This window comes from Stenella coeruleoalba (genome assembly GCF_951394435.1).
Source record: "Stenella coeruleoalba genome assembly, chromosome: 2".
NCBI classification, from domain to species: domain Eukaryota; kingdom Metazoa; phylum Chordata; class Mammalia; order Artiodactyla; family Delphinidae; genus Stenella; species Stenella coeruleoalba.
Genome location: NC_137147.1, coordinates 12,934,331 through 12,961,587, shown reverse-complemented (window position 1 = coordinate 12,961,587; position 27,257 = coordinate 12,934,331). Strand labels below are relative to the sequence as shown.

At 44.8% G+C, this 27,257-nt stretch overlaps 1 protein-coding gene across 3 annotated transcripts in view; it reads right to left on the bottom strand.

The window, feature by feature from the left end:
• TTC7B (tetratricopeptide repeat domain 7B) overlaps positions 1 to 27,257 on the bottom strand; it is a 238,285-nt gene that overhangs the window by 129,925 nt on the left and 81,103 nt on the right. For all 3 annotated transcript variants that reach the window (XM_079912560.1, XM_079912558.1, XM_079912559.1), the window contains exon 6: positions 2,851 to 2,929. In XM_079912560.1, coding sequence (XP_079768686.1) covers positions 2,851 to 2,929 — 79 coding nt within the window. The remainder of the gene's footprint in view (positions 1 to 2,850; positions 2,930 to 27,257) is intronic.

The window sequence follows — 27,257 nt, the reverse complement described above, 5'->3', positions numbered from 1 at the left end:
AGTCAGTAACAGTTGAACGTGCCCAGGGGCAGCTTTAGCTACACAGGCTTTCTTTAGAAGCCTCTTCACGGGGCTTCTCAGAAAAAAGGAAAAAAAAAGAAAAAAGAAGAAGAAAACTGTCTTCCTTCCTAACATCTCTAGTCAGAATCCTACCTCACAGGATTTTTATAAGTTAAAACACATTGGTTTGAAAATCATAAACCTTAGACAATAATGGAAGATATTCTCTAATTTTGATAAATATTGGAGTAAGCAGCAAGCAGATTCTCACAGTGCAGTGCATGCACTCAACCTTCTAACGAGGAAACACCCCTTATCTCCTTAACAAAATATATATTTTTTGAGAGTCTATAAGCAATTTTGAAAGATTGGCATTTTTAAAATTTTATTTATTTATTTATTTATTTATTTATTTATTTATTTATGGCTCCGTTGGGTCTTCGTTGCTTTGCGCAGGCTTTCTCTAGTTGTAGCGCGCGGGGGCTACTCTTTGTCGCGGTGCGTGGGCTTCCCATTGCGGTGGCTTCTCTTGTTGCAGTGCACAGGCTCTAGGCATGCGGGCTTCAGTAGTTGTGGCTCGCGGGCTCTGGAGTGCGGGCTTGGTAGTTGTGGTGCACGGGCTTAGATGCTCCGCGGCATGTGGGATCTTCCCGGACCAGGGCTTGAACCCGTGCTTCTGCATCGGCAGGCAGATTCTTAGCCCCTGAGTCACCAGGGAAGCCCAAAAGATTGGCATTTTAAATGTGCTTTTAAAACAATTATAAGAACACTGGCCAATATAACCAGTTACTTTCATTGTGCTTCCAAATCTTAGAAGAAGCTATTCATGCTGACCAGTTCAGAAGTTTTATGGAATGTTGGGAGTAGGTCAGTTTGAGAGAAAAGATAGATAGCAATAAATTTTATCCATATTTTTTTTTTTTTGCGGTACGCGGGCCTCTCACTGTCGCGGCCTCTCCCATCGTGGAGCACAGGCTCCGGACGCGCAGGCTCAGCGGCCATGGCTCACGGGCCCAGCCGCTCCGTGGCATGTGGGATCTTCCCGGACCGGGGCACGAACCCGCGTCCCCTGCATCGGCAGGCAGACTCTCAACCACTGCGCCACCAGGGAAGCCCTATCCATATTTTTGCAGGGTTTTTTCCCTTAAAGGACTGTGAAGATCAAAATGTTTTGTTTGAACTTCTGAGGGCACCCGTAAATCATATAATACATAGGTAGATATCGAAGACCACGTGAGTTCTTGGTGCGGGGTGTGCGTGAAGTCGCCCGTCTTGTCTCACCTCCCATAATTCTAGGAAAGCCTATGGCTTAGCCATCTGGGCCAGTGAGTTGTATGTCCACATCCTTAGCATGAAGATACAGCCTCATTTCCCAGGACAGGAATCTCTAGCCTTGCCCAACTGAGCACTGTCCCACAGCATTTAAAGGACTCATGACAATGGGAGGACAACAGCATGGATGACGAGACCAAGGACACTGCGGTCTTAGTGGGGCTGCCACATCGGCTGGGGCCTGGGGCGCTTCTTAGCTTCCACGAGCACCAAGCCTCACCCAAACACTCGATGACTCTGGCTCTGAAGGGTAAACTGTGGAGGTATAATTAATGAGCCTCCCAGACAGGAAGGTGAAAGGTTTAAAAGGAAAGAGAGAGAACTCAAGTCAACAGGAGAGCCAAGCTGCTGATCAACCAGTTTATTTAACTAGCTTTTCTATTTCTGGGTTTTATGGTCCATATAGTGAGTCCAACAGCTAGGTTCTCCTCAGGATCTAATCTGCTTTGCTCTGTCTGGGTTTTGGTATGAATCAGCAGCCTACAACTAACCCTTCACCGCACTGGCATCAGGAGGGTATGCCTTCTAACTGCTATACAGGATGCATTTTTTGTTTCAAGAGAGAGCATTCCCAAGAAGCAACTGAAAAGATGCTCAACATCATTAGCCATCAGGGAGTGTAAATCAAAACCACAATGAGACAGCACTTCACACCCACTAGGATGGCCAGAACTAAAGAAGAAGATAAGAAACATGTGTTGTTGAGGATATGGAAAAACCGGAACCCTCATCATTTCTGGTGAGAATGTAAAATGCTGCAGCCGATCTGACAAATAGTTTGGCAATTCCTCCAAATGCTAAATGTAGAGTTACCATGTGACCCAGCAATTCCACTCCTAGGTATCTACTCAAGAAAAATGAACACATATATACACATAAAAACTTGCATAAGAATGTTTGTAGCAGCATTATTCATAAAAGCTGAAAAATGGAAACAAAAAATGTCTACTGACTGATGACTGAACAAACAAAAATGTGGTCTATGCATACGATGGAATATCATGGTGCGACGAAAAGGAACGAAAGACGGATACATGGTATAACGTGAATGAACCTTGAAAACGTTATGCTAAGTAAAGGAAGCCCGTCACAAAAAAGACCACATACTGTATAATGCCACTTATATGAAATGTCCAGAATAGGCAAACCATAGAAACAGGAAGTAAATTAGTGGCTGTCGGAAGCTGGGGAAAGGGAAGAATGGGGATTGACTAGTGATGGGCATGGAGATTTTGGGGGAGTGATGAGAATGCTCTGAAATTCAATATTAGCGATGGCTGAACAATTCTGTGGCTACTAAAATCTAACGAGTTTGGGTGAACGTATGATGTATATATATATATACATATATATATGTGTATATATATATATGCTTCACTGAGATATAATTTATAATGTATAATATCTATATTACATAGTATGTTATGATATATAATGTATTATTTATAATACACGTATGAAAGAGAGAGAGGCACTTGAAGTGCCTCGGGCCTCAGCCAAGTCATTAGTTACACTTACCATTCGCAGGTTCTGGGTTGTCCTCGTTTCCACTGCTCTGAGGATCTCTCTAAATCTCCCGACCCCTCTCGTCAAGTTCCTGTGCGCACACAGAATGGGACAGGGTTTCCGTCTGGCGTGTATTAATGTTAGATATTTTATACACACACTTCAATTCATTTTGCCTACATAAAAGCTGTTGGCGAGACTGTAAGCAATCGTTCTGCACATGCCTGTCCCTCTTTGTTCAACTCTGAAAAGTTTGACCTAGGATCAGTGGTCTTTTGAACTTCCACAATTCAATTTTCTCGGGAAAATAAATGTCGGAAGATCGGATCCGAGGCAAAAAACAAAAGGCAAGATATCTTTCCAGAGTCTATCTTCTACCTCACAGTGGCTGAGGAGTTTTCCTGCTCTGCTGAGTGGTGCTGAAAACTCTATCTTTTCACCGCAAGGTGGGTGGCAAAGGGGTACAGGAGTATCAACAAGGCACTGTGTGCAACGTGGGAAAGGCTTCTTGTGACCTGCAACCTTTACAGGCAAGACAAAGAGAAAAGGTATGAAAAATGAGGGGCTCCACCAAGCAACCACTCCGTGTCTTCGAGAACACACGTCACTGCCCAGTAAACCCATCGGCCCCTCCTGCCCCCAGCGAGGCAGAGGGTCACAGCCCCTCCCACGGTTAGTGAGCGCTGGCTGGAGGCCGGCGCCACCTGACTGGGGCCAGCATACCTCATTTTGGTGCCCACACACCTCACAGAGATGTGCAGGGTGACACGTTTCGTGAAGGGACAGTAATTCGTTAGTAAATCCCGGTCCACGTGCCCAGACCCCACTTGCTGTCTGCCCCCTCTGAAGGCCGTGCCTGACCCATTCAGCTGGGAGCGTTTCCCAGCAGGTCCCTTTACATCGAGCACCGCCACCTCCTACGACAGAACCCCGTGATATTTATAACCTGCTCGTTAGAACACATCTCAGCTTTCCAAAAAAGCCACAGAGCGGGTCAGCCGGTGCGGACCTGTCAGCCAGCCTCTGCAGTCTGTGGCAGATGCTCTAGGTATTCAGCTCTCTTCTTGGATGACATTTTGAATCACACAAAGGGATTAAATCAAACTGAAGGTGGGTTCTGTATGCTACGAGCACTCACAAGGGCTATCAATTCGTGTCTTATACCTAACGTGACATCCCAGGACGCTGATTCACAAGAACAGCCCCAGAACTTGAAGGTAATGGTTTATTGGCACAGATACGTCAATACTCCCATATTCCTCTCACCCACACATATCAGATGATACCAGATCAGAAGCTTTACGGTGGCATGAAAAGAGAGGCTTGCGCTTGGCAGTCCAGGCAGCACTAAAGGAGACGTGAATAAAAATTAGGTAACAGGCCCTGGGACATGCAGTCTACGCTGCTGCTTTCCCCTTCATCTGCTTTTATGGGATCTGTGTTCACAGGCACCAGAGTACACTTGCTTTGGACTGAAGCTCGGTTCTGTTAAGTAACATGGTGGGGAGAAAACAGCTACAGCTGAAAAAGGGGATGGGCAGGGCAGAGCAGTCTCATTTTATTCCAGAAAAGAATGGCGTTTTGAACTGTGTGAAATAAGGTGGGACTGGGACAATATAGTTGGAGACCCAGGTTTAAAGGGCTGTTTTGGCAGGGTGGAAATTAAGCCTTCAGTAGGCAGTATCAAATCTATACGTTATAAGTCAGGGAAGGCTGTCAGATGGGAACTGGCCATTTGGAATGCCTCCCAGGCCCTCTTTGCAGAGTGAGATACCTATCCAGTTACGCAAGCACAGAAGTGTCTAGCTATAAGTGATCTGACACAACCTGGTCCACTGGGACACAGAAGAGAAACGGCTTGCTCAGCCCTCCACACCCAGTGAGAGGGAGAGCTGGGACCTTTCGACCCAACCTCTCACCTTCCTGACAAAAGAAATGTGAGCCCTCAAGCTGAAGTGCAGCTCTAGAAGAAAGAACAAAATATGCATACGAGAAAGGTCTGTGTTTTACATCATTAATATGAAAATTAATATATATACATAATACAAGTCGGATGCGCTCCAGTGCTCCCAGCTAACGAGATTTTCCTAGGAACTGGTTCAAAACTGGAAAGAAAATCTGCTGGCCCAGGTGAAGCAGCCTGGTGTCCAAGGGTGAGGCCTCAGCTGCCCTAAATGAGAACTGACGGGTAGAGAAATTCAATTCCCCCCTGAGGCCGAGGTGTGGTTTCTCCCGTGCAGGACCGAGGCCCTCTGGTGGCGACTGCAGGAAGTCCCCGTGACCGAGAGGACGCCGCACAGGAGGCCAAACCGGTAGCAGCTGAGGGCGTATTCCTGACGCACTGACACTGCCTTTGAGGCAAATTCAAGTTTTTCTCAAGCTGCTTCCAGTTTACTTCTGGGAAGAGCTTAGGATTCAGAACCAAGTTCTTCCTGAAGCTGGGAGGAATCCTGCTTGTCAACAGCAGATCTGCAGTAACCGCAGAATGTCTCAGAAGGCCTCCGGCTGTGCTGGTCGAACGGCACCGTCAGGACAACCATGAGGCTGCCTGTCCACCCACGGGGCAGGAGGGAGGGGGACTGGAGGGGAGAGATCACCCAGCTTAAATATCAGAAAAGGAAATAAATATCCTAAGCGCAAAGACATCCAATTCTCAGCAACTCTTATACCATCCATACATGTTTTTAGTCACATAATTTTATTCAAGCAATCACTTCCACTGTTGCCATGACAGCAGAAAAAAAATTTTTAAGCTAGATGGATAATCATGATAGAAAGGAACAAAAAAAGGAATTAACTTGCAAGAATTACATTCTAAAGGCTATGAAATACCCCAACTTGAGGGAAATAAACAAAAGCCACATGATTGTTTTCATGTCTCTAAACTCTTAGTTTATTCTTAAAATGTGGAGACCCATGAACTACGTGGAATGAACCGCTGCTTAAAAACTCCACTCCAAAATGAACAGAAGAGAGACAAGGAGTTGCCCCGGTTTTGAGGGTTTCCACAGACCCTCGACATGAGGTCATTTGTTCCATTTCAACACCTTTGACTTAGAGAGTGCAATGAGGTCAAAATGCATCATGGTAAACTATTCTTAAAAGGAAGGTTCTGGCCAGCATTCAAGCAGCAGGCACTGGCAAGCTGTCAGAGCTTGGGGTTCACCTCCTGCACCTCGCTTCCTGAGCTGGGTGCGCTTCCCTCCACGGGGAACGGTTCCCAACTGCTAAGCTCTTACCACGGAGAAAGGGCCTACAAGTCCCTCGAGCACCAGCTGGTTGTTCAGCCCGACAGGCAGGCGAAACCTGCCAACATCACCGACAGTCCCCAGCCCAGCAGGGAGAGCCCAGGCCAGCGTCCTCAGCCTTGCTCTCGTGCAAACCCAGGCAAAGGAAAGCCCACCCACGGTTCACGGGCACACATTCTAATCCCCCCCTTGACATACTTCCTTTTTTTCTTCTCTCCTCCCTTTTCCATCAGGTTTCATCCTCCTCCCCCTGAGCCACCTCCTTCCAGGTCTCGTGTGCTGGTCCTCAGGTCACTGCAGAAGCATGACTTCCTGAGGACACCCGGGGAGGGCACTGACTGGCCAGCGTTCGGCCTCCCTGTTGACCCTTTGGGCCTTGAAAGCAGCACTTCTGAAGGCTGGTCTCTGAAATGTACATTCTGACGTACAAACCTACAATCGAACCAAGGGGGAAACGTACATGGGAAGGAAGCCAGAGTTCCCAAATCCAAATCCAAATGGAAAACCGAGGCTGGGAGAAACTGGGAGACCGGAGAACCATTCACCTGGAGACGGGCAGCTATTTCAACCGCAAGCTCAATATATTTTATTTTTATATTTTTTATGTTCACTTCTTGGGAGCAGGGTGGAAAAATACAATTCTTCCCTTAACCTGTCCTTCCATATTCTCTTCTAACCTCAGAGTTTGGCCCAGGCCACCAATGCACTCAAATTCAACCTCAACTGTCATTGTCATCGCAAACTCAACGTTCTGATGTGAATAAAATACTGGATGTCAAATTCCTGGGTAACAAGGGAAAGGTACCACTGCCAGCGTAGGTTCAGTATTTTTTCTCCTTCTCTGTGGTGGAGAACTTTATAACTAAAGATCAATTTTAGAACAAGTCAACACAGTAGATCTCTTAGAGCTAAGAAATCGTTCGGCTTTTTCCATGTTCTTTCATACCAACTGGCGCTTCTGAATCTCTTAAGCAGTAGGTTATTTCAATAATTACTGAGCACTGTTACATATCGGGTTCCAGTCTCATCCCTGAGGATACACTGGTGAACACGGGACAGCACCAGGAAGCTTGGATGGCTTCACATCCCCCATAAGAACATAAGCGCCTTGAGGACCAAGATCTTTGTTTTGCTCACTGCCATATCCCAAGCCCCTCAAACAGAGTTGGCATCCAGAAAGTGCTCAATAAATATGTGTTGAATGAATGAAATTCAGAACTACCGTGAGCTGAGTGAACCACGACGCCGAGGGGATGCATTTTCTACCTGTTTCTTACCCCCTTCGTTCTCACCGCACATGGACTGGCAGGCAGCACAGCAAGTTCCCTTTAAACAGAACACGTCTCATACATCCTCAGTCGTGTTTGTAGCATGGGTGCCTGGGAGAGCAGGGACACGCCTGTAGCAAGCAACGTACCCAGGCATGCCCAGCCTGCCAGCTTCTAGAGGGTTGTGTGGATAATGAGGATTTCGAGACTTTTGAAAAAACCTTTCAGACAGTTCAGGGAAACCTTGCTGCCCAGGTGCCTTTCCACATGCTCCTCTCTCTCTTTAAAGAGTCCTAAGTCATCCTTCAAGACCCAGGTCAAAGGCCACCTTTGAGAACCTTTTGTGAGCTTCCCCAGGAAGACACGACAATGCCTCCTGGTGTTGCCAACAAGTTTGTACATTTTTTTTTTTTTTTTTTTAAATTTTTGGCTGCGTTGGGTCTTCGTTGCTGCACATGGGCTTTCTCTAGTTGGGGCAGGAGGGGGCTACTCTTCGTTGCGGTGCGGTGGCTTCTCTTGTTATGGAGCATGGGCTCTAGGTGCACGGGCTTCAGTAGCTGTGGCACGTGGGCTCAGCAGTTGTGGCACGCTGGCTCAGTAGTTGTGGCACACTGGCTCAGTAGTCGTGGCTTGCAGCTAGAGCGCGGGCTCAGTAGTTGTGGCGCACGGGCTTAGTTGCTCTGCGGCATGTGGCATCTTCCCGGACCAGGGCTCAAACCTGTGTCCTCTGCACTGGCAGGTGGATTCGCAACCACTGCGCCACCAGGGAAGTCCAAGTTTGTACCTATTTTGAGTGTAGACAGCACTAAACCTGTGCTTTTCCTTTGTATTTACGTCTGCAGTCATCTTGAGAGCACAGGCCCTCTTGTACTCACCTCTTCTTGTCCCAACTGCCTCACAGAGCCAACCAGGTACCCAGTGACCCTCAGCAAGCTTTTTGTGGGGTGAGGGCAATCTTACATTCTGAAATCCCCTTCCCCATCTCCTGGCTGAAAAGCATGTTTGTGATCACAAAGAGGACAACTGAAGAGATCCTTCTCACACCAGGAGATCCACCCTGTCAGTGTCTGGACACTGTCAGCACTTACAACCCTAGAAAAACACAAAGGGATACCATGTATCCCTAGGTCAATTTCTCTTCGTTCTCAGGCTTGGGAATTGCTTCCCCTTCATTTATACAACCCTTAGTACCATCTATGTGGAAAGAGTCTGGAATCGAAACCAGAACTCCAGATCCGGAAAGTGGGAGAAGAAAAAGACATCCTTCACAGTACGGAAGGCCACTTCTGGCCGGCTGTCAGGGAGCTGTTTTTCCCAGAATGGATTCCAGCTTCTCCCTCTGTGCACACTCTTTGCCTCAGATCCAGTGACATGCATTTGTGAAGACAGATGGCTTGCTGTAGTCAAGGGCCAGGGATCAAACCCACAACCTTGGCCTCATTAGCAAAGGACTCTCTCTGATCACTGGAGCGAGCCAGCTGCAACCTAGATATAGCAATGGAGGGTGTGACAACCGTGCACGCCGGGACCTGAACAAGCGGGCGAAGCTTCCGTAAGTCTCATTTCAAACCTAATGAGAGTCATACTAGGCTTAACAACATTTTTTGGACCACCCTGGCAACGAGGGCTTCCTCGTGACAAAAGCAGAGCAGACCAGGCATCCTAGTCAGCTGGCCAGGCAGCCACAGCACAGGGAGCAGCTGGGTCCCGGCAGCAGAGACACAGGTGGACGAGGCACAGGGAGCCCTGCGGGGCCCGGCCTGCTCACGCCTGTGACATGTGACAGCCAGACAAACTGTCCTGCCTGTGATGTATGACAGCCGGACAAACTGCCGTAGGGGCTCAGATGGAAGGACTACGCACCCTCCTACCCATTCTCTCCCCTCATCCCGACCCCGAGGCTCTGGGGAAACACGGGATACGGAAAGGCCTGCTCCTCTCCCATCCTCCTTCCTTTCAACCTTTGGAAATGAGTCAAAGGATATCAATCCTCATTCAAACAATACACAGCGAGTGTCCACTGCGCATGAGGAGAGGACCCCGGGGACGCAATGCTGGGCTCGCCAACAAACGCGCTTCCTCCCACAGACCTGGATCGTAACGAGGCTCAACGTGATCCGAGAGGCCTCACAGTACCTGACGCAGAGCTGGACTCCTCGATCTGACAGCACTTTTAACAAACGAACCAGAGCGCGTCTAACACGTGAGGCTCGCTCTTCAGGGCACCCACCTGGAAATCCATGTACGCATCTAATCTACGTCCTCAAACCGAGGCAAAATAGAACGCGGACTCTGGAGTCAGTCTGGGCTCAGACCCAAGCTCTTCCACTTAACTAGTTGTTGACCTTGGGCAAGTGCTTGCCTCGGTTTCCTCATCTGTAAAATGGTGAGAACACATGTACCCACCTCATGGACTGGCTGTAGGAATTAAATGAGTTCATACACGGAGTAAGTGCTTTTTAAGCACTCGCCACGATTATCACCATCATCCTCAAAACTCTGCCATTGGTCAAAACGGTTCTGGAATTCTGGAATCTACCTTCCAGTCAATGCACAGACATGAAAGTCTGTTTTACTTCTTTGGAGTCATTTAATTTTGAAGAAAAAAAAAAAGATACTCCGCAGTTTGATTCATTCATTCACTCTGCTATTTACTGAAAGCCTACCATGCTCACAATGACAAAGACACGACTGATGTCAGGTGGAAGAGTGAAAAGCTCTTTCCTGGGGCCCTGTGGTCACTCTCGCAGGAAAGGATGGCGACATCGCTTAGGAGTGCTGGTGCCCGTGGGGAGGAGCAGAGAGTCTCCGCCAAAGGCCACCGGGCAAGGGTCAGAGCCCAACAACACAGATGAGGCAGAGGAACCAAGGCTGTTAGCAGTTGAGTCCTTCTTGTTCTGGCTCAGCTAATACAGGTTTGCTCTGAATCAATCAACAGCGGCCAGTCCAAACTCAAAAATGGGAGCTTGGGTGGCTGAGCCACCAGAGGTAGTTTAGTGGCTCAAAGTAGTGGTCCAGGAGGTCTAGCCACTAAAGTTCTAGGAGAGCCTGATCCAAAGCTGACAAGGGAAAAGCTCAGCACCAACATCGTTCACTTCCACAGAGGGAAGTGTTTGCTCGAGACCAGCCCGAGGTGGGAGACACACACACATGTAGCACGAGGAGTGCAAGAGAGGCCAGGGCTCCACGGCCTGCTTCCAAGAAGGGACATAGCTTATTACGTGGAACCCTGATACGCACCAGGCCAATCTAATACTCATTGAAAATGTCAGTAATAAAGCAGAAGGAAAACAATCTAGGAGGTAGAAATGGTCTGCTAACAATATGGCTTCAAACATTCATGAATTCTAAGCAGCAGGGTCACATAGTTAGAAGGACTTCTGACCATCCTGTTCATCCAGCCACTTGGGCTGTGGAGAGGGGGAAAGGCAGAGAGGACATCAAGGTGGGGGGGCAGTCCTTCCAGATGGACCACAGTACTTAAGCTGAAGGTTCAATACAAGGATAAGAGGACAGTGTTCACTTCCATTCCAATAGCGGGAAACAGAACTGCATTTCCAGAACAACCTCTGGGGACAATATTTCAAAAGCTATGACAAGTGAGAAAAAATCCAAGGGACTCAGTTTAAAAATAACATATATAGGACTTTAGGGACTTCCCTGGTGGCGCAGTGCTTAAGAATCCGCCTGCCAATGCAGGGGACACGGGTTCAAGCCAGGAAGATCCCACATGCCGCGGAGCAGCTAAGCCCGTGCTCCGCAACTACTGAGCCTGCGCTCTAGAGCCCGAGAGCCACAGCTACTGAGCCCGTGTGCCTAGAGCCCGTGCTCCACAACAAGAGAAGCCACCGCAATGAGAAGCCTGCGCACCGCGATGAACAGTAGTCCCCAATCGCCACAACTGGAGAAAGCCTGCACTCAGCAACGAAGACCCAACGCAGCCAAAAATAAAATAATAAAATTAAAAAAAAAATATATATATATAGGACTTTAAATGTCCAGGAGTCACGGGTCCAAACGCCTGCAGGAGCCAAGCAGGCAAGAGACAGGGGTGAGGAGAGCTGAGTGGGGACGGGGAATGGCAGCAACTCTGGAGGCAGCGCTCAGGCCAGGTCAGCCCGAGGGTCCCATTCAAAACCAGACCAGGCACCCTTGGAGGGGAAAGGAGGACCTTGGCCATGAAGCAGGCACATAAAAGCCTCCGGGAATTTTCTCGGGGAAAACAAAGCAGTGTTGCCCAGTTTGAGGCAGCATGGTGCCGCCTGGAATCCTCACAGGTTCTTGTGAGTCAGGCTGGGAAAGATTAGTAAGTTGGGGATAGAAAAGAAGGAGAGGGCAAAGGTTGAGAGTGATCATGGGACGAGGAACAGAGACTGGAATGTGAGACATCTGGAAACAAGGCGAAGGGAAACAGTACCAGGCGCTGGGCCTCCACGGGAGGGGTAAGAGCCCGGGAAACAGGCTTCACCTTGCTGTACCTGCCTCCCCATCTATAAAATGGGACTAATACCTGCTCCTGAGGCCTGGATAAGATGACGCCTGTAAAGTCGCTGGCCCAGCGCTCAAAATCATGTAATCCTCCCATTCCCCACCCTCCCCTAACCCTCGCACCACCCACCACCTGGTCCTCTGTTCCACACATAAACTGTTACCGGATAAAAGCCAAAGACAGACACTGGTACGTTTGTGTACCTCTGGTTTAGCAGAAGATACTGCAACATCAGGACTGGTTTCCATCGTATACTATGGTCAAAATTTTTTTCTCAACTGACAGGTATTTAGCATCTTCTGTAGTTTTAGACACGAAGAAACAAAGGCTCAGAGAAATTATGTAACGTGCCCGTGATCATCACACAGCCCACAGACAGAAGAGCTGGTATTTGAACCCAGGCCCAGTCTGACTCCAGTGCCCAGAAAAGTTGATGATCCCTGTCATGCAGAAGCCTGCAAACAGTCTGGAAACTGTGACTAACTCCCATGACACAAAAGCAAAAGCACGACAGGGCAGAAGAGAAGCAAGGAAGGCTGGGAACAGCGAGGGCCAGGCCAAATTCCTACCGGGACACACTTGGCTCTAAAGAAGGGCTGTGATTCATGGCCCCTGCCAGTGGCGGCAGACAACTAAGGGACAGCAGAGCATTTCTGCCGCGTGGGCTAACCTTCACGGCAGAAAGAGAACTCTGAACTGGACCAGGATGGACAAGGAGACTAACATTGACAAAATGATGGTAATATAAAAACGGGTCTGTCCACAATTCGTTAGGACAAGCTTCTACATCAGATGCTTTCATCATATGCCTCACAGAGTGGCCCTTCCCAGTCAGAATTCACATCCAATCACTCAGATGGTGAGCTCAACTGTACCTTTGCACCATCTATAGAAAAGAGGCTTTGTTAAGCACATGAGCAGGGCAAACATGATATGTGGGGAGAATATTGAATTTGCTCAGCAGAATAAGCTATTTTCAAGCCCTTCTAAGCCATCCAGAAGAGCGGACATTTACTAATAGACCCCTGACAAGATAATTACAAATGAGTCCTCTCTCTCATCAAGAAAGCCTCCCTAAGACTTTCGGCTGCTGGGAACTTCCCTGGTGGCGCAGTGGTTGGGACTCCACGTTCCCAATGCATAGGGGCCTGGGTTCGATCCCTGGTCAGGGAACCCGTGCATGGATCCCACATGCATGCCGCATCTAGGAGTTAGCATGCTGCAACTGAGGAGCTGGCGAGCCTCAACTAAGGAGCCCACGAGCTGCAACTAAGACAACAGCGCAGCCAAATAAACAAATAAAATAATTTTTTTTTTTTTTTTTTTTTTGTGGTATGCGGGCCTCTCACTGTTGGGGCCTCTCCCATTGCGGAGCACAGGCTCCGGACGCGCAGGCTCAGCGGCCATGGCTCACGGGCCCAGCCGCTCCGCGGCATGTGGGATCCTCCCGGACCAGGGCATGAACCCGTGTCCCCTGCATCGGCCGGAGGACTCTCAACCACTGTGCCACCAGGGAAGCCCTAAAATAAATATTTTTAAAGAAAAAGAGACTTTCAGCTGCTTCAGGACAGAGACGGGGTCTTCCAGGGTAAGACCAGCTACACACCTGCTAGTCACAGGGCTGCTGTCAGGATCACATGAGGCCACAGTCACTGCTCAGTAAATGTTCGCCATCATCGACTTCTTCTGAAGTGACATGAGCTGGTCCCACGCCACCCCCAGCCCATTGTTCCAGATGGTTCTCCCACCAACCTAGTGAGCAGACAGGACTCGTTACCCTCAACTGACAGAGAGGGAAACTGAGTCCCAGAGATGGAATGGGAGAGGCCTGCCCAACAGCGCTGAGCGGGCAGCGGAGCCAGGACCGGGATCCCCAGTGCAGGGATCCTTCCCCTGCCCCTGCTCGGTGTCCTTCTATCCACCCCAACTATTTTTTTTAACTTTTTGTTATATAAAAAATAGACACAGAAAGCCACATAAAACAAATATATCGCTTGAGAAATTATTACAAGGCAAAAACACTTGTAACTATCACCCAAGTTTAAAAAAAGAATCGTTGTCACTCACCCCATCCCAGTTAACAGGCCTCTCCATCCAACCACAGTAACTGCCCCCCTGACTTTCCTAGTCATGGCCTCATTCCACTCCTTACAGCTCAATCACTCAAGTATACATCCCTGCACTTGCCCATTTTTTTTTTTCTTACTTGATGAGTCTTTAAAATCTCGGTTAATCTACAGGTTCCCTTTCTACCTCTTTCTTTTCCTTACAATTAATCAGTTAAAGAATCTGAACTGCTTGACCTGTAGAGATTCCCATTGGCTGGAAAACCACACAGTCATGCAGTTCGACAGGAAAACCACAGAGTCATGCAGTTGGATATAGTCCTCCTTTCTCTGTATTTCTTGCATTTGGGAGCTGGATTTTGAGGCTTCACCCATTCAGGTTCAATCCCTTTGCAAGACTTTGCCAGTCGTGTGTTCTTCCATCAGGAGGCACATTGGGTCCAGCTGTCGCTCTTTTTCTGCTGTTAGCTGCCCTTGATGCTTGATGGTTAGATACGTTAATTCACTGGGAGTTACAAAATGGTGACATTCTAATTCTCTCACTGCATTTTCACTTACTAGCTGGAATAATTTTATAGGGAGGTGTTTCCCTTCATCTAATATTTGGTTTTCCAGTTCATACAGTAAATGGAGGAAAAACATTTGATTCTTTCTTTCTGTCTACTTTGTTAGATACTGAATTAGAACTCATGAATTTAAACATATTTGATGAGACTATTGCAATTTTTATCCTTCTTGAAATTTAAATTGTCCCATATATGGCCTGAATTCCATGTTAGAAAACATAGCCCTAGAAATCTTTGATAGTTCTCTTGCTATCTGATATGTAGAGATTTTACAGGCTTGTCTTATTTATTTCCTACCCCAGAACTGAATGAGGTTTTTTAAATTGGAAAATGATACTTCAAGATCACAACCTAGGCACTAGGGACGGTCATTGCTACTGGGTCAGCCACTGAGCCAAACCTCCTCTCCTCTCCTTGTCTCTCTGAAGGACTTATTTAAAGGACCTCCTCTCTCTCTCTCTCTCCCTCTCTCTCTCTCTCTCTCACACACACACACAAACATATATGTGTATATCTACACACACGCACACACAAATACACATACAGACACACACACACACAGATACCTAATGATTTCATACTGATATTTCCAATTCAGTCATTCAAATTGAAGACTACACTACAAATAACAAATGCTGGAAAGGGTATGGAGAAAAGGGAACCCTCCTACACTGTTGGTGGGACTATAAGTTGGTACAGTCACTATGGAGAACAGGTGGAGGTTCCTCAGAAAACTAAAAATAGAATTACCATATGATCCAGCAATCCCACTCCTGAGCATATACCGGGACAAACCTATAATTCAAAAAGATACATGCACCCCTATGTTCATAGCAGCACTATTTCACAATAGCCAAGTCATGGAAAATACCTAAATGTCCATCGATAGACAAATGGATAAGGAGGATGTGGTACATATATATACAATGGAATACTACTCAGCTATAAAAAAGAATGCAATAATGCCATTTGCAGTAACATGGATGCAACTAGAGATTATGATACTAAGTGAAGTAGGTCAAAAAAAGATATACCATATGATATCAGTTATATGTGGAATCTAAAATATGGCACAATTATAAAGTAATTATACTCCAATAATAAAATAAATAAAATAAGGCACAAATTAACCTGTCTACAAAACAGAAACAGACTCACAGACACAGAGAACAGACTTGTGGTTGCCATGGGGGAGAGGGGTAGGGGAGGACAGGACTGGGAGTGTGGGATTAGCAGATGTAAACTATTATACATAGGATGGATAAACAACAAGGTCCTTCAGTACAGCATAAGGAACTATATTCAATATCCTGTGATAAACCATAATGGAGAAGAATATTTAAAAAAAAAGAATGTTGGGGCTTCCCTGGTGGCACAGTGATTGAGAGTCCACCTGCCGATGCAGGGGACACGGGTTCGTGCCGCGGTCCGGGAAGATACCACATGCCGCAGAGCGGCTGCGCCCGTGAGCCATGGCCGCTGAGCCTGCGCGTCTGGAGCCTGTGCTCCGCAGCGGGACAGGCCACAACAGTGAGAGGCCCGCGTACCGCAAAAAAAAAAAAAGAATGTCTATATGCATATAACTGAGTCACTTTGCTATACAGCAGAGACGGGCACAACATTGTAAATCAACTATACTTTAAAAAAATTAAATTAGAAAAAAACAAATTCAGGACTACAGAGTTTTTCCTTGATTCCTTCTATCTTAAATCTATTTTGCCTTTCTCCCACACCAAGAATCCTGGTTCTCAAGGACATGGGGGATAAGAGAAGTAGAACATTCCATGACTATTAAGCTGCTCTATTTTGTTACACAAAAACATTTCACAATATCAAATCATATCACCATCATTATAATTACTGAAAAGCTAAAAATCTTATTTTCTGCATATGCTATCAGCATTCTCCTTTCATTTTTTAGTTTATGGTTGTACTATATCTGTTATGAGACAATCAAAGAAATAGGGAAGCATGACCTATACTTTAAAAAAAAAAGAGTAGTCAATATAAACTCACTCTGAGTGAGCCTACTATGTGTTGGATTTAGCAAAGACTTCAAAGTACCTATTATAAGTATGATCAAAGAATTAATAGAAACTACGTTTAAAGATTAAAAGAAAATAGCAAGTCAGCAAATAGGGAATCTCAACAGAGAAATAGAAACTATAAAAATTAACCAAGTGGGGATTTTAGAGTTAAAAAGTATAACTAAAATTAAAAGTTCCCTAAATGGGCTCAACAGCAGCTTTGAAATAGCTAAAAAATCACTGAACTTAAGATAAATGAATAAAAATCATCCAATCCAAAGAACAGAGAAAAAAAAAAGGCTGAAGAAAAACAGAGACACATAATGATAAAACTGCGGAAAAACAAATCTTGAAAGTAACAACAGAAAAATAATTAATCACATAGAGGGGAACAACAGTTAAGATTAATAGTGACTTCTCATCAAACATAGGGGAAGATATACTCGAAGTGATGAGAGAAAAAAAAAAATCACCAAGAATTCTACATGGCGTAAAATTGTCACTCAAAAATGATGGCAAAATAAAGACATTCCCAGATAAACAAAAAGTGGGAGAATTCATATCTATCAGACATGCCCAATACAAAATTTTAAAGGAAGTCCTTCAGACTACAAGGAAATGACAACAGAAGGTAATTTGAAACCACAGGAGTAAATTAGTAAGAGTACTAGAAATATAAATATGTGGTTAAATATAGTTTAAATATATTTTAAAATCTTTTCTTCTTTTCATTTATATTAAAAATAGGATTGTATGAGGAAATAATTATTATATTGCACTGTTGTGTTTATAACATATAGAGACATTAGTAGCAAAAGGAGGGAGGAAATAAAGCTATATTAGAGCCAACCTGCATATTTTACTGAAATGGATTGATAATTTAAGATATGTTTTATAATTCATAGAGGAACCACCATAGAAATTTTCAAAAAATACAGGTAAAAAATCAACAGAGGAATTAAAATGTAATGCTGAAAGGTATTTGTTTAACACAAAAGAGGGCCATAGGGAGGAACAAAGAATAAAAAAGACATGAGACATACAGAAAACAAAGAGCAAAATGGCAGATGTAGATCTAATCATGTCAGTAGTTACATTACATGTGAATGAGTTAAATATTCCAATCAAAAGGCAATTTTTTTTATACTGGATAAAAAAAGCAAGCTCCAACTATCCGGTGTTTTAATTCAAAGATACAAATAGGTTGAAAGCAAAAGGATGAAAAAGATACACTATGTAAACAGTAACCACAAGATGGCTGGAGTGGCTATATTAATATCAGATAAGGCAGACTTTAAGTGAAGAAATATTACTAGAGACAAAGACGTATCTATGAAAAACCTACAGCTAACATCTTACTTAATGGTGAAAGACTGCATGCTTTCTCCCTAAGATCGGGCAGGAGTAAGATAAAGAGGTCTGCTCTCACCACTTCTATTCAACATTGTATTGAAGGTTCGGGGCAGTGCAATAAGGTGACGGTAGAAATAAAAGACATACGGTTTGGAAAGGAGGAAGTAAAACTGTTTTTATTCACAGATGACATGATCCCATATGTAAAAATCCTAAGTAATCGATCTATTAAAAATTATAAGAACTAGTTAACAAGTTCAGCAAAGTTGCAAGATACAGCATCTATATATAAAAATCAATAGTATATATATGTATATATATATATATATATATATATATATATATAAGCAAAGAATAATCTAAAAAGAAAATTTTAAAAACAATTTCATTCACAATAACATAAAATGAATAAACTACTTAGGAACAAATTTAACAAAAAATTCAAAACCTGTGTAATAAAAACTGCAAAAAGATTTTGAGAGAAATTAAAGAGGATCTACATAAAAGAAGAGACAAGGGATTGGAAGATTCACTATTGTTAATGTGGCAATTCTCCCTAAATTGATCTAGAGATTCACTGCCAGCCTTATTCAAATCCTGGCAGGCATTTTTTTTTTTTGTAGAAATTGACAAGCTGAGTCTAAAATTCATATGGAAATATCAAAGACTGAGAATAGCCAAAATAATTTTGAAAAAGAACAAAATTAGAGGACTTACACTACCTAATTTCAAAACTTGCAATACAGCTACATATTCAAGACAGTGTGCTATTGGCTTAAGAATAGACATATAAATCAACGACACAAAATAGAGACCCCAGAAATAAACCTTTATATTTATGTTCAATTAATTAATTATTTTGCTAAAGTGTCAAGGCAATTTAATGGGAAAAGAGTTGACTTTTCAACAAATGGTGCTTAGACAACTGGATATCTAAATGCAAAAAAAAAAAAAATTAACTTAGACTCTTACATCACACCATACACAAATATTAACTCAAAATAGATTAGAGGCCTACGTGTAAAAGTTAAAACTTCTGTAATAAAACACAGGAGAAAAACTTTGTGGTCTTAGATTGGGCCAAAATTTCTTAGCTATGACACCAAAAGGACGATCCATAAAAAGAAAAATTGGTTAAGTTGGACTTCATCAAAATTAACTTTTCCTCTCTGAATGACATAATTAAAAAAAATGAATACCTGCCACAGACTGGCAGAAAATATCTGCAAATTATATATCTGATAAAGGACCTGTACCCAGAATATATAAGGAACTCTTACAACTTGATAATAAGAAGACAATCCAATTGAAAACAGGGCAAAAGATTTGAAGATGTTTCACCAAAGAAGATATAATAGCTAATAGGCACATGCAAAACAGCTGAACATCATTAATCATTAGGGAAATGCAAATTAAAATCACGAGATACCACTACAAACCCACCAGACTGGCTTTAATTTCAAAACTGCCAACACTAAATGTTGAAGAGAATGGAAAGAAGCTGGAGCTCTCATACACTGCTGCTAGGAAGGTAAAATGGTACAGTCACTCAGGAAAACAGCTTAGCAGTTTCTTAAAAGTTAAACATAAACTTATGACCCATCAATTCCACTCTGATGAATCTATCTAAGGAAAATGAAAACATATGTCTACAGAGAGATTTGTCCATGAGTGATCATAGCAGCATTATTCATAATAGCCCCAGAGTGGAAATGATCCAAATGTTCATCAACTGGTAAACGGACAAAGAATGGAAAAACTATTTAGCAATACAAAGGAGTGATTACTGATATATTCAACAACGTGGGTAAACCTCAAACACATTATCCTAAGAGAAAGAAGCAAGACACAAAGGACGACATATTCTATGATCCCATTTATGTGACATTTCTGGAAAAGGCGAATCTATAGAGCAGATAAGTGGTTGTCTGGAGCTGGGGGTAGGAGTGGGGACTGACTACAAATAGGCATGAAGAACTTTTAGGGTGATGGAATGTTCTAACGCTGAATTGTGCCAATGACTGCAATGCTTCCGTAAGTTTATTTAAAACAATTGAACTGTAATATTTACAACAGGTGAATTTTTGATATATAAATTATACCTGAATAAAGCCGCTAAAAAATAATAGTAGCATCTTGCTTTATGATAGTTCCTGGCTACCTCCCCGTCCTTCACTTTTATCTCTACCTGATCGTTCTTTTGTCTCTTGTGTCACTTGGTCAGTTTTCATTCCACTTTCAGCATTCTCCTCATTGTGGGGTCCAGTCCCAGCAAAAAGCCCTAGTGGGTCGGTTTCAAGTCTTCACAGGGGCCAGACTGCTCCAGTCCCTTAGACCTTACTTGGCAAAACCCTCTCATTTTCAGCAGCTAATCTCAAATTGGCCAGACAAGCTTTCCAGGAGTCTTGAGGGCTATTTTCAGGTCTCCTGTCCTCAGGCCCCTGGGATCCCCCATTGCTTCCTTCTGCTTTCTCCCACACAGATGCAAATAACATGCTTGTCTCTACCTGTTGGTAGTCTGTCGCCATTAGCTTGTACTTTGGTGTTCGTGAGTACACCTTGTCATCTAGTTTCACTGTAAATGTTGTGCACGGGTTTTTGGTTTTGCTGTCCGGTTACTGTGTCTTTTTTAATGACAGGATATGAGAAGATCCCAAAACTATACTGCCACTGTTGTTATCATCTTCCCAGACTTCTCAGCTGCTGATTCTTACCTTTTCTTCTAGGGAGCTGACAAACCCTTCACTCTGCAGGGTTTTATTAATTTATTTATCAAACTTACCGTGTGCCAGACACTGTCCAAACACACAATAATTACTAACGCACTTAATCTGCCTAACAACACTATGAAGCAGGTACTATTATTATCCCCAGTTTACAAATGAGGAAAGTGAAACACAGAGAGGTTAAGTAACTTGCCAAGGTCACCGCGCTTGTAAGGCGGAGGATTCAAACCCAGGCAGGTGGATCCAGAGCCAATGGCTTTTAACCACTAGACAATGCTGCCTGCCAAGAGTGCATAAAGTGTGTCTGGCCTGGTAGCTCTAGCATTCAACCAGGACTGCCATCCCTGCCCCCCCCCCAGGCCTCCCTGAGATGGGGAAATCTCACCCCTCCCTCAGAGACCAAGTTCAAATGTCAGTTCTTCTAATGAACTTGACGAACGCACCCAGGCAAGTGCTTGTTCCTCCTTCCTCCCCTCCCTCTCCTTCTCCCCAGCAGCCCATCTTTTCTTTATAGTGCTTTTCACCAGGTGTTATAATTATTTGTTGTCTTCCCCATGAGCTCAGAGAACATTTTTTATTCATCTCATATCCCAGAGCTTATCCTAGTGACTGGTGCCCAGCAGGCTCTCAATAAACATACATGGAGTTGAGATGGCAATATCTTCTTTTTTTTAACTAGCTCAAAACGTACTTGAAAGCAGTGTAATTGCATCTTTAAAAAAATCTGTAATTCAGAGGTTTTACCAAGTCTGGCTAATGAGTTTTTCTGAGTATTCTTCAGAAGAAACACAACATCAGATTCTTCCTGGTATTTTAACTGCTTGTTTCCAACATGCAGAGATTGCTGCTTCTGATGCTAATTTGCCAGGGAGAGTCAAAGGAGAACCAGCTCCCATAACCATCAACCAAGCACCTGCCAGCAAAGAGAAGATACAGAAGGAAGAGCTAACTGAACAAAAAGGTACAGTATGTCTGTGCCGGGCCTAGAGAATCACCACCAAAGTCACCTGTGAATAAAAAGTAAAAATTCAAACCTCAAATAGAGAGGAAGGTGGAAAAATCAAATGTCAATTGAAAAAAGCAATTCATTAATTTTTAAAAATCTTACAATTTAATGCAGGATTTTGCTATGAGAACATACAATCATATTGCAGATATCCTTATTGGTGTACAGATCTATGGCGGACATTGCTATAAAAATATAAAGGCAGGTGTTTGTAAGAAAATTTATGGCCCCCTCACTTTCAATAGAAGGTTCTAGCATTTCCTAAGAAAAGTCATAAATTTTCCAAAGATGTCTCAGTCATTTTCTGGGCTTTAACTCAACCTCTCTGCAACTCTCTCTAAGAGCTGACTAAAAATACCTCTGCAAAAAAAAAAAAAAAAAGTATGGAGAGAAAAATGATGACTTAAAAAGAAATAGGTAGGAAATATCCCTTGAAAAGAGCTGGGGCCTCCACCCCCTGCACCCTGCCCTCATATAAAATATTAACACATTTGACACCTAAACCAGGGAAGGGAAAGAACAGGTTGATGAGATTTGCTCTGGCCAAGAACAGGAATGCTGCGTGCCTTCCCAACACCCTCCTGCCCATCCACCCCGCTTCCCGGGCAGATACATCTGGACCGGCTCTGTGGCACAGACGTCACTAAATTACCGAGAAAGCGCTCCACAGTCTGACAGGCTCAGAGAGGGTAAACTCTGGCTTCCTCCTTGACCAGACGGGACGTGAATTCCTCCTTCCCGACACACACGTGTCATTTCAATGGCCTGCCCTTGAGGGGCTGCGTACAAAGGCCATGCTTAAACAGGCTCTCGGGCTTCTGTGTCCAACTTCAGCCTGTGAGGTTTCAACTCAAAGAGCTACATACTTGAAAAAAAATGCGCGTCTGGGAGGCTCTGGGAGCAAATGTTCTCAACACTAAACCGTGGAAAATGATAATTCTCTTTCCTGCTGTGGGAACGCTAGAATCCCATCTAGATGTGTACACGCCAGGCTTAAGTAAGGAGGGCTACAAGCACCAATTTTCCACCAAGCTAGGAGCTTCTCAGAAAAGAAAGAGTCTATCAGGCCTGCTAGGGGGGTGTCTTATAATAAAGCCACCGTTATTGGAAACAGTCTCAGAGATAAGGCAGACAGCAGAAGTCCCTATGACCTTCCCAGAAAACGTATTATCTCTTACTGAGGTCAAGGAAACCACTTGATACCTGGCCCCCTTCACCCTCTTCCAACAGAAGGACATCATCTGTGGGAAGAGCTGGACGGTCAGAGCACAGCTCCCCCTAAACAGCAACAGGAGCGGTCACTTCCACGAGGCCCGTCTAGGCTGTCTTTTTCTTCCTTACATCCCGGCACCTAGCACAGTGCTTGCACGCTTAGCTCTCAGTACATACATGCTGCGTGAACTAATTTTAAAGAAAACACACAACTGTCAGGCATCTGTGAGCCACAGCCATCTCGGACGAACATAAGTTCATTCACTCACTCACTCATTCATTCACGTACACCTGTATACCAGATACTCTCAAGGTACAGATCCCTCCCCAAACCAAACAGATACAAATTCCTGGAACTTATATGCCAGTGATGGGAGACAGACAATAAACAGATTAGATAAGGGAAAAAAAACACAATGTGGGCAAAGGGTTAGCAAATTCCTTTCCTCTCCTGCTTGAGAATCTGACCTTAGGTTAACTTTCTAGTTCTGTTTCCCTGGAAACCTAATAAAGCTAGAATGTCAATTATGTTACGAGGCAACATTGCTTATATTAAGAATGACCTCTGACTGATATCTTGCATCTGGACTGGAAGGAACTATAAATATCTGACGGGGACAACGCCGCTTCGGGCTTCCTTGAATGTGATGACTTACAACTGAGCATATCCCTCAGGGAGATGTTAAGCCGGGGCAGACCCCATCCCTACTCCACGTGAAGCTCACTCTCTAGCATGTGAGCTGTCACAGGATGAGGGAGGGGCAAAGAGGACAGCTCCTGGGTGGCCAGATGACTGCCAAGAGCACAGCTCACAGGAGAGAAACCCTTGACACTGCCTGGTTGGCAACTTACGGTTCTGCTCCAGATCTGTCTCCACAGATGGCCAAGTGTGGCCACTGAAAGTCTTGTGGGTCGGAATGCTTAACTGAACCTAAGAAGATCCCTGGTAAGCACTGTTCGTAGTACATTTGATGCCCGTTAAATACTGAGAAAAACAGAGCAGAGAAAAAGCATGGGTTGGTTGGACCAGATGCCTCTGATGCCCATTCAGATCCTTTCAGGTCTAACCAACACGAGCGCCCTTCCCAGTCCACCTTGCCTTTGTGAATTAGCTCCTCTTCACTGATTCATCTTCAGGCTCTGCTCAGTCACTTGCTCGGGAAACCTCCCCTAACCACCAGCTCCAGGTCAACTTCATTTTCAAATGGCCTCTCACAAAAATGGGTACCTTGCCGCCTGAGCCCCATCTCGGGGTGTAGTTATACACCCAGGAATATAAGGACCTGGTTTCTCTCTGAAGGCAAGAAGCACGTCTGGCTGCTCACCATTTCACCCCCAGCACCTGGAGAACATCTGGCAGGAGCAGCAGCTGAATAAACACTGGCAGAACAAGTGAATGTTGGAACAAATCGTCTGAAACTAAACAGAGTTGGGCAGTAGTCCTCACACCGCACTGTTATGTTCCTGCTGTGTATGCTCACTGAGGATACTCCTGTCCAGAGCATGACCCAAGAGTCGGCCTGCAAATATTGCCCTCCATGAAAGAAAATTCCAGGGTCAATCTCCGGTCGTATCAAGAATTATTGGGAAATATCAAAAAAATAAAGTTAATTTTGATTTTTTAGCCACAACTGTTATATAACCATCTCTTTTGGGGAAAACGTGCAAAGTGAAAGGCTGCATTTAAAGAGGTAGTATCGCCTTCTTCTCCTTTCCTAAGGTGTAAGCCTACTTGTAGTTATTTATCTTCCCGTTGGACTAGAGAATCCACTGGGATCGTTTGCTGTCTCAACCCCAGCTCCTAGCACATAAATGTTTGCTGGATGAACAAATAAGTGAATGAATAAACAAAGAACCTCCCCCTTCCCTCCTGCCTCCATTAAAATAGAAAATCACTATCCCGGACAAACCCAAGGTGAAGAACTGGAATAATCTCCGGTACCAGTTCATCTTTCAGGGAATTCCAACTCTGAATGGAGGCTGAAGGAGGCAGCCTACAGCTGGGAGAAACCGTCCGGAGAGGGGCCTTTGTGAGATGCGAGTAACTGCTAGTTAGTTCACCGGTCCCCTCCCCACGCCCCGTGCTCCCACCCTACCCCGCCTTGTACTCTGGAAGCCTCAGATGACCTACCCCGTTCTTCTGCTGAAGACAGGACAGGCTAACATGGATGCACCCACCTTGCTGAACGCGGATAACGCTTTGATGGTGCAGGCCTCGAACACGCCGTGGGTGCTCACGCTTATGCAGTGCAGAAAGCAACTACCCGTCCCCCATAATTCATTCCCTGAAATGTATCACGGAAAGTGGTCCTGGAATTTCATAATTAAAACTGACAAAGACTCCTTTGTTTTCATACTAAAGTTTTGATGGCATTAAGGGATGAGCCAGACCTAGTCTACACTGAAACAAAACAGAGGAGACTTGGCTGACGCTTTTTATTCCATAAACGATTACAACTAGACTGGCTTTAAAAGTCCTTATTTTCTCAGCCTAATGTATTCCTTGCGGCTCTGCTGCCCAGAGCTCCATCTTCAAGAAGAGAACACTAACTGGGCGGGGTCATTCTGTGCGAGCGCTGAGAAAACTGGGCTGGGTGTCAGCAGGGGGAGGCACAGGCCACCAACTAGCTGTGTGACCCTGAATAAGTCTCACTGCCTTGTTTAATTCTCTTCTTTTTCTTTCTTTTCTTTCTTTTTTTTTTTTTTTAGCAGTTTTAGGTTTACAACAAAATTGACAGGAAGGTACAGAAATTTCCCGAAGTCCACAGTTCACCTTAGGGTTCACTCTAAGGAAGTGAATAGTGTTGCACATTCCATGGGTTTGGACAAAAGTATAATGACACCTATCCATCATTATAATGGCACACAAAGTATTTTCACTGCGCTAAAAAACTTCTATGTGCTGTGTATTCATCTCCCCTCTCTCCCAAACTCCTGGCAACCATTGATCTTTTTATTGTCTCCACTGTTTGGTCTTTTCTAGAATAGCATATAAATGGGATCTTTTTTTTTCCTTGAAAAGAGAGGGTCAAAGCCTTTAAGTCTATAGACCACTCATGGTCCTCCACAGGCTCTAGGCGGCAAACTCCCCCGCTAAACACTGTGGCTTTTCTTCCAGCATGGAGCCCTGTCCCACTGGTCCCGCTGAGCGGCCACCTGGAGGTGCAGGAGGACATGTGTAGGGTATTTGTTCATAGGAAGGCTACAAGTTTTGTGTCCCTTGTCACAATGAACCCAGATGCCTGTCGGGTGTGTTATAAACAGAGGAGCCATTTCTTCGGGCTCCTGCTCTGAGCACACCCCAGCACTGCCTTGTGTACTGACGGTCTCCCTGAGCAAAATGTAAACCCCATCAAGGCAGTGACTGGGTCTGACCTGTTCACTTAGAACAGCGTTTGGCACTAGTAAATAACCTCTTGAGGTTCTTGATAAATACTTATTAAATGATCATTGAATGTGATTTCTCTGGATCTCAGAGTCCTCAGCTACAAAGGGCAGTGATTTTTAAAAACATGCTCTAACCATTTGGACTCCAGGATTTTCAGATTCTATACCCGACCTTCAGCTCAACTATTATGAAAATTTTCCTTATTACTGAAATGACTCATGGGAAGTGCTTAGCACAGTTCGCTAGGTTGACCCAAAGTCTTCCAGACCCAGGACTGCTTGAATGACAAGTGGCATCACCGAGGTGGTCCTGGCTGACCAGGCTGCAGGACTCACACTGGTCCGTAAACTTCCCTCCTGAAACTGTTGTGAATAAAGGAAGTAGCCCACTTACATGGACTCCCCCCCCGACTCCCTCCATCACCCCATCTTTCTCTCAGTCCAATACATACATGGTTCTTGCTGAGATCAGAACGTAGCCTATGGCTGAAAACCAAGTAAAATGAACCAAGTCCGACTGATATGGTGGGCATGATTCTGCTGGCACTAGACTCCTGCCAAATGAACTACCCTAGCCTTGGCCCTTCCTGATACCCCATCCTTCTCCACACCTGAAGAATAAATTCCCTGCATCTTAGCCTGGTTTTCAGTCTTCCACCATCTCTCCACCATCCATCCTTCCAGCGAGAACCCTAACTTGGAAAAGGAAATGGGAACGGAAATAACATTTATTTAAAGTGACCCACATCTGACGCCACCACTTCATTCGTGCCGCTCTTTCCCCAGTCTAGCTTGTGCTCTGACCATCCACCAAAAGTCCTTTCAAGGTCACAAAGGCTTTCCATATTATCGAATCCAGTGCTTTGGTATTTACCCTTATTAACACCTCAGCATCATCAGGTGAGCCCTTCCTCCTCTTCAGGCACCTTAGGCTTCTACGAGGACACACCCTCGTGGTCCCTCTTACCTCGGGCAGCTCCCCTATGGGCTCCTCCTCCTTGGCCCAACTCCAACTCTTGCAGGTTTCCTGTTGGGTCCTGGGCTTTGCTTCTCTCTTTACGGTCTGTCCCT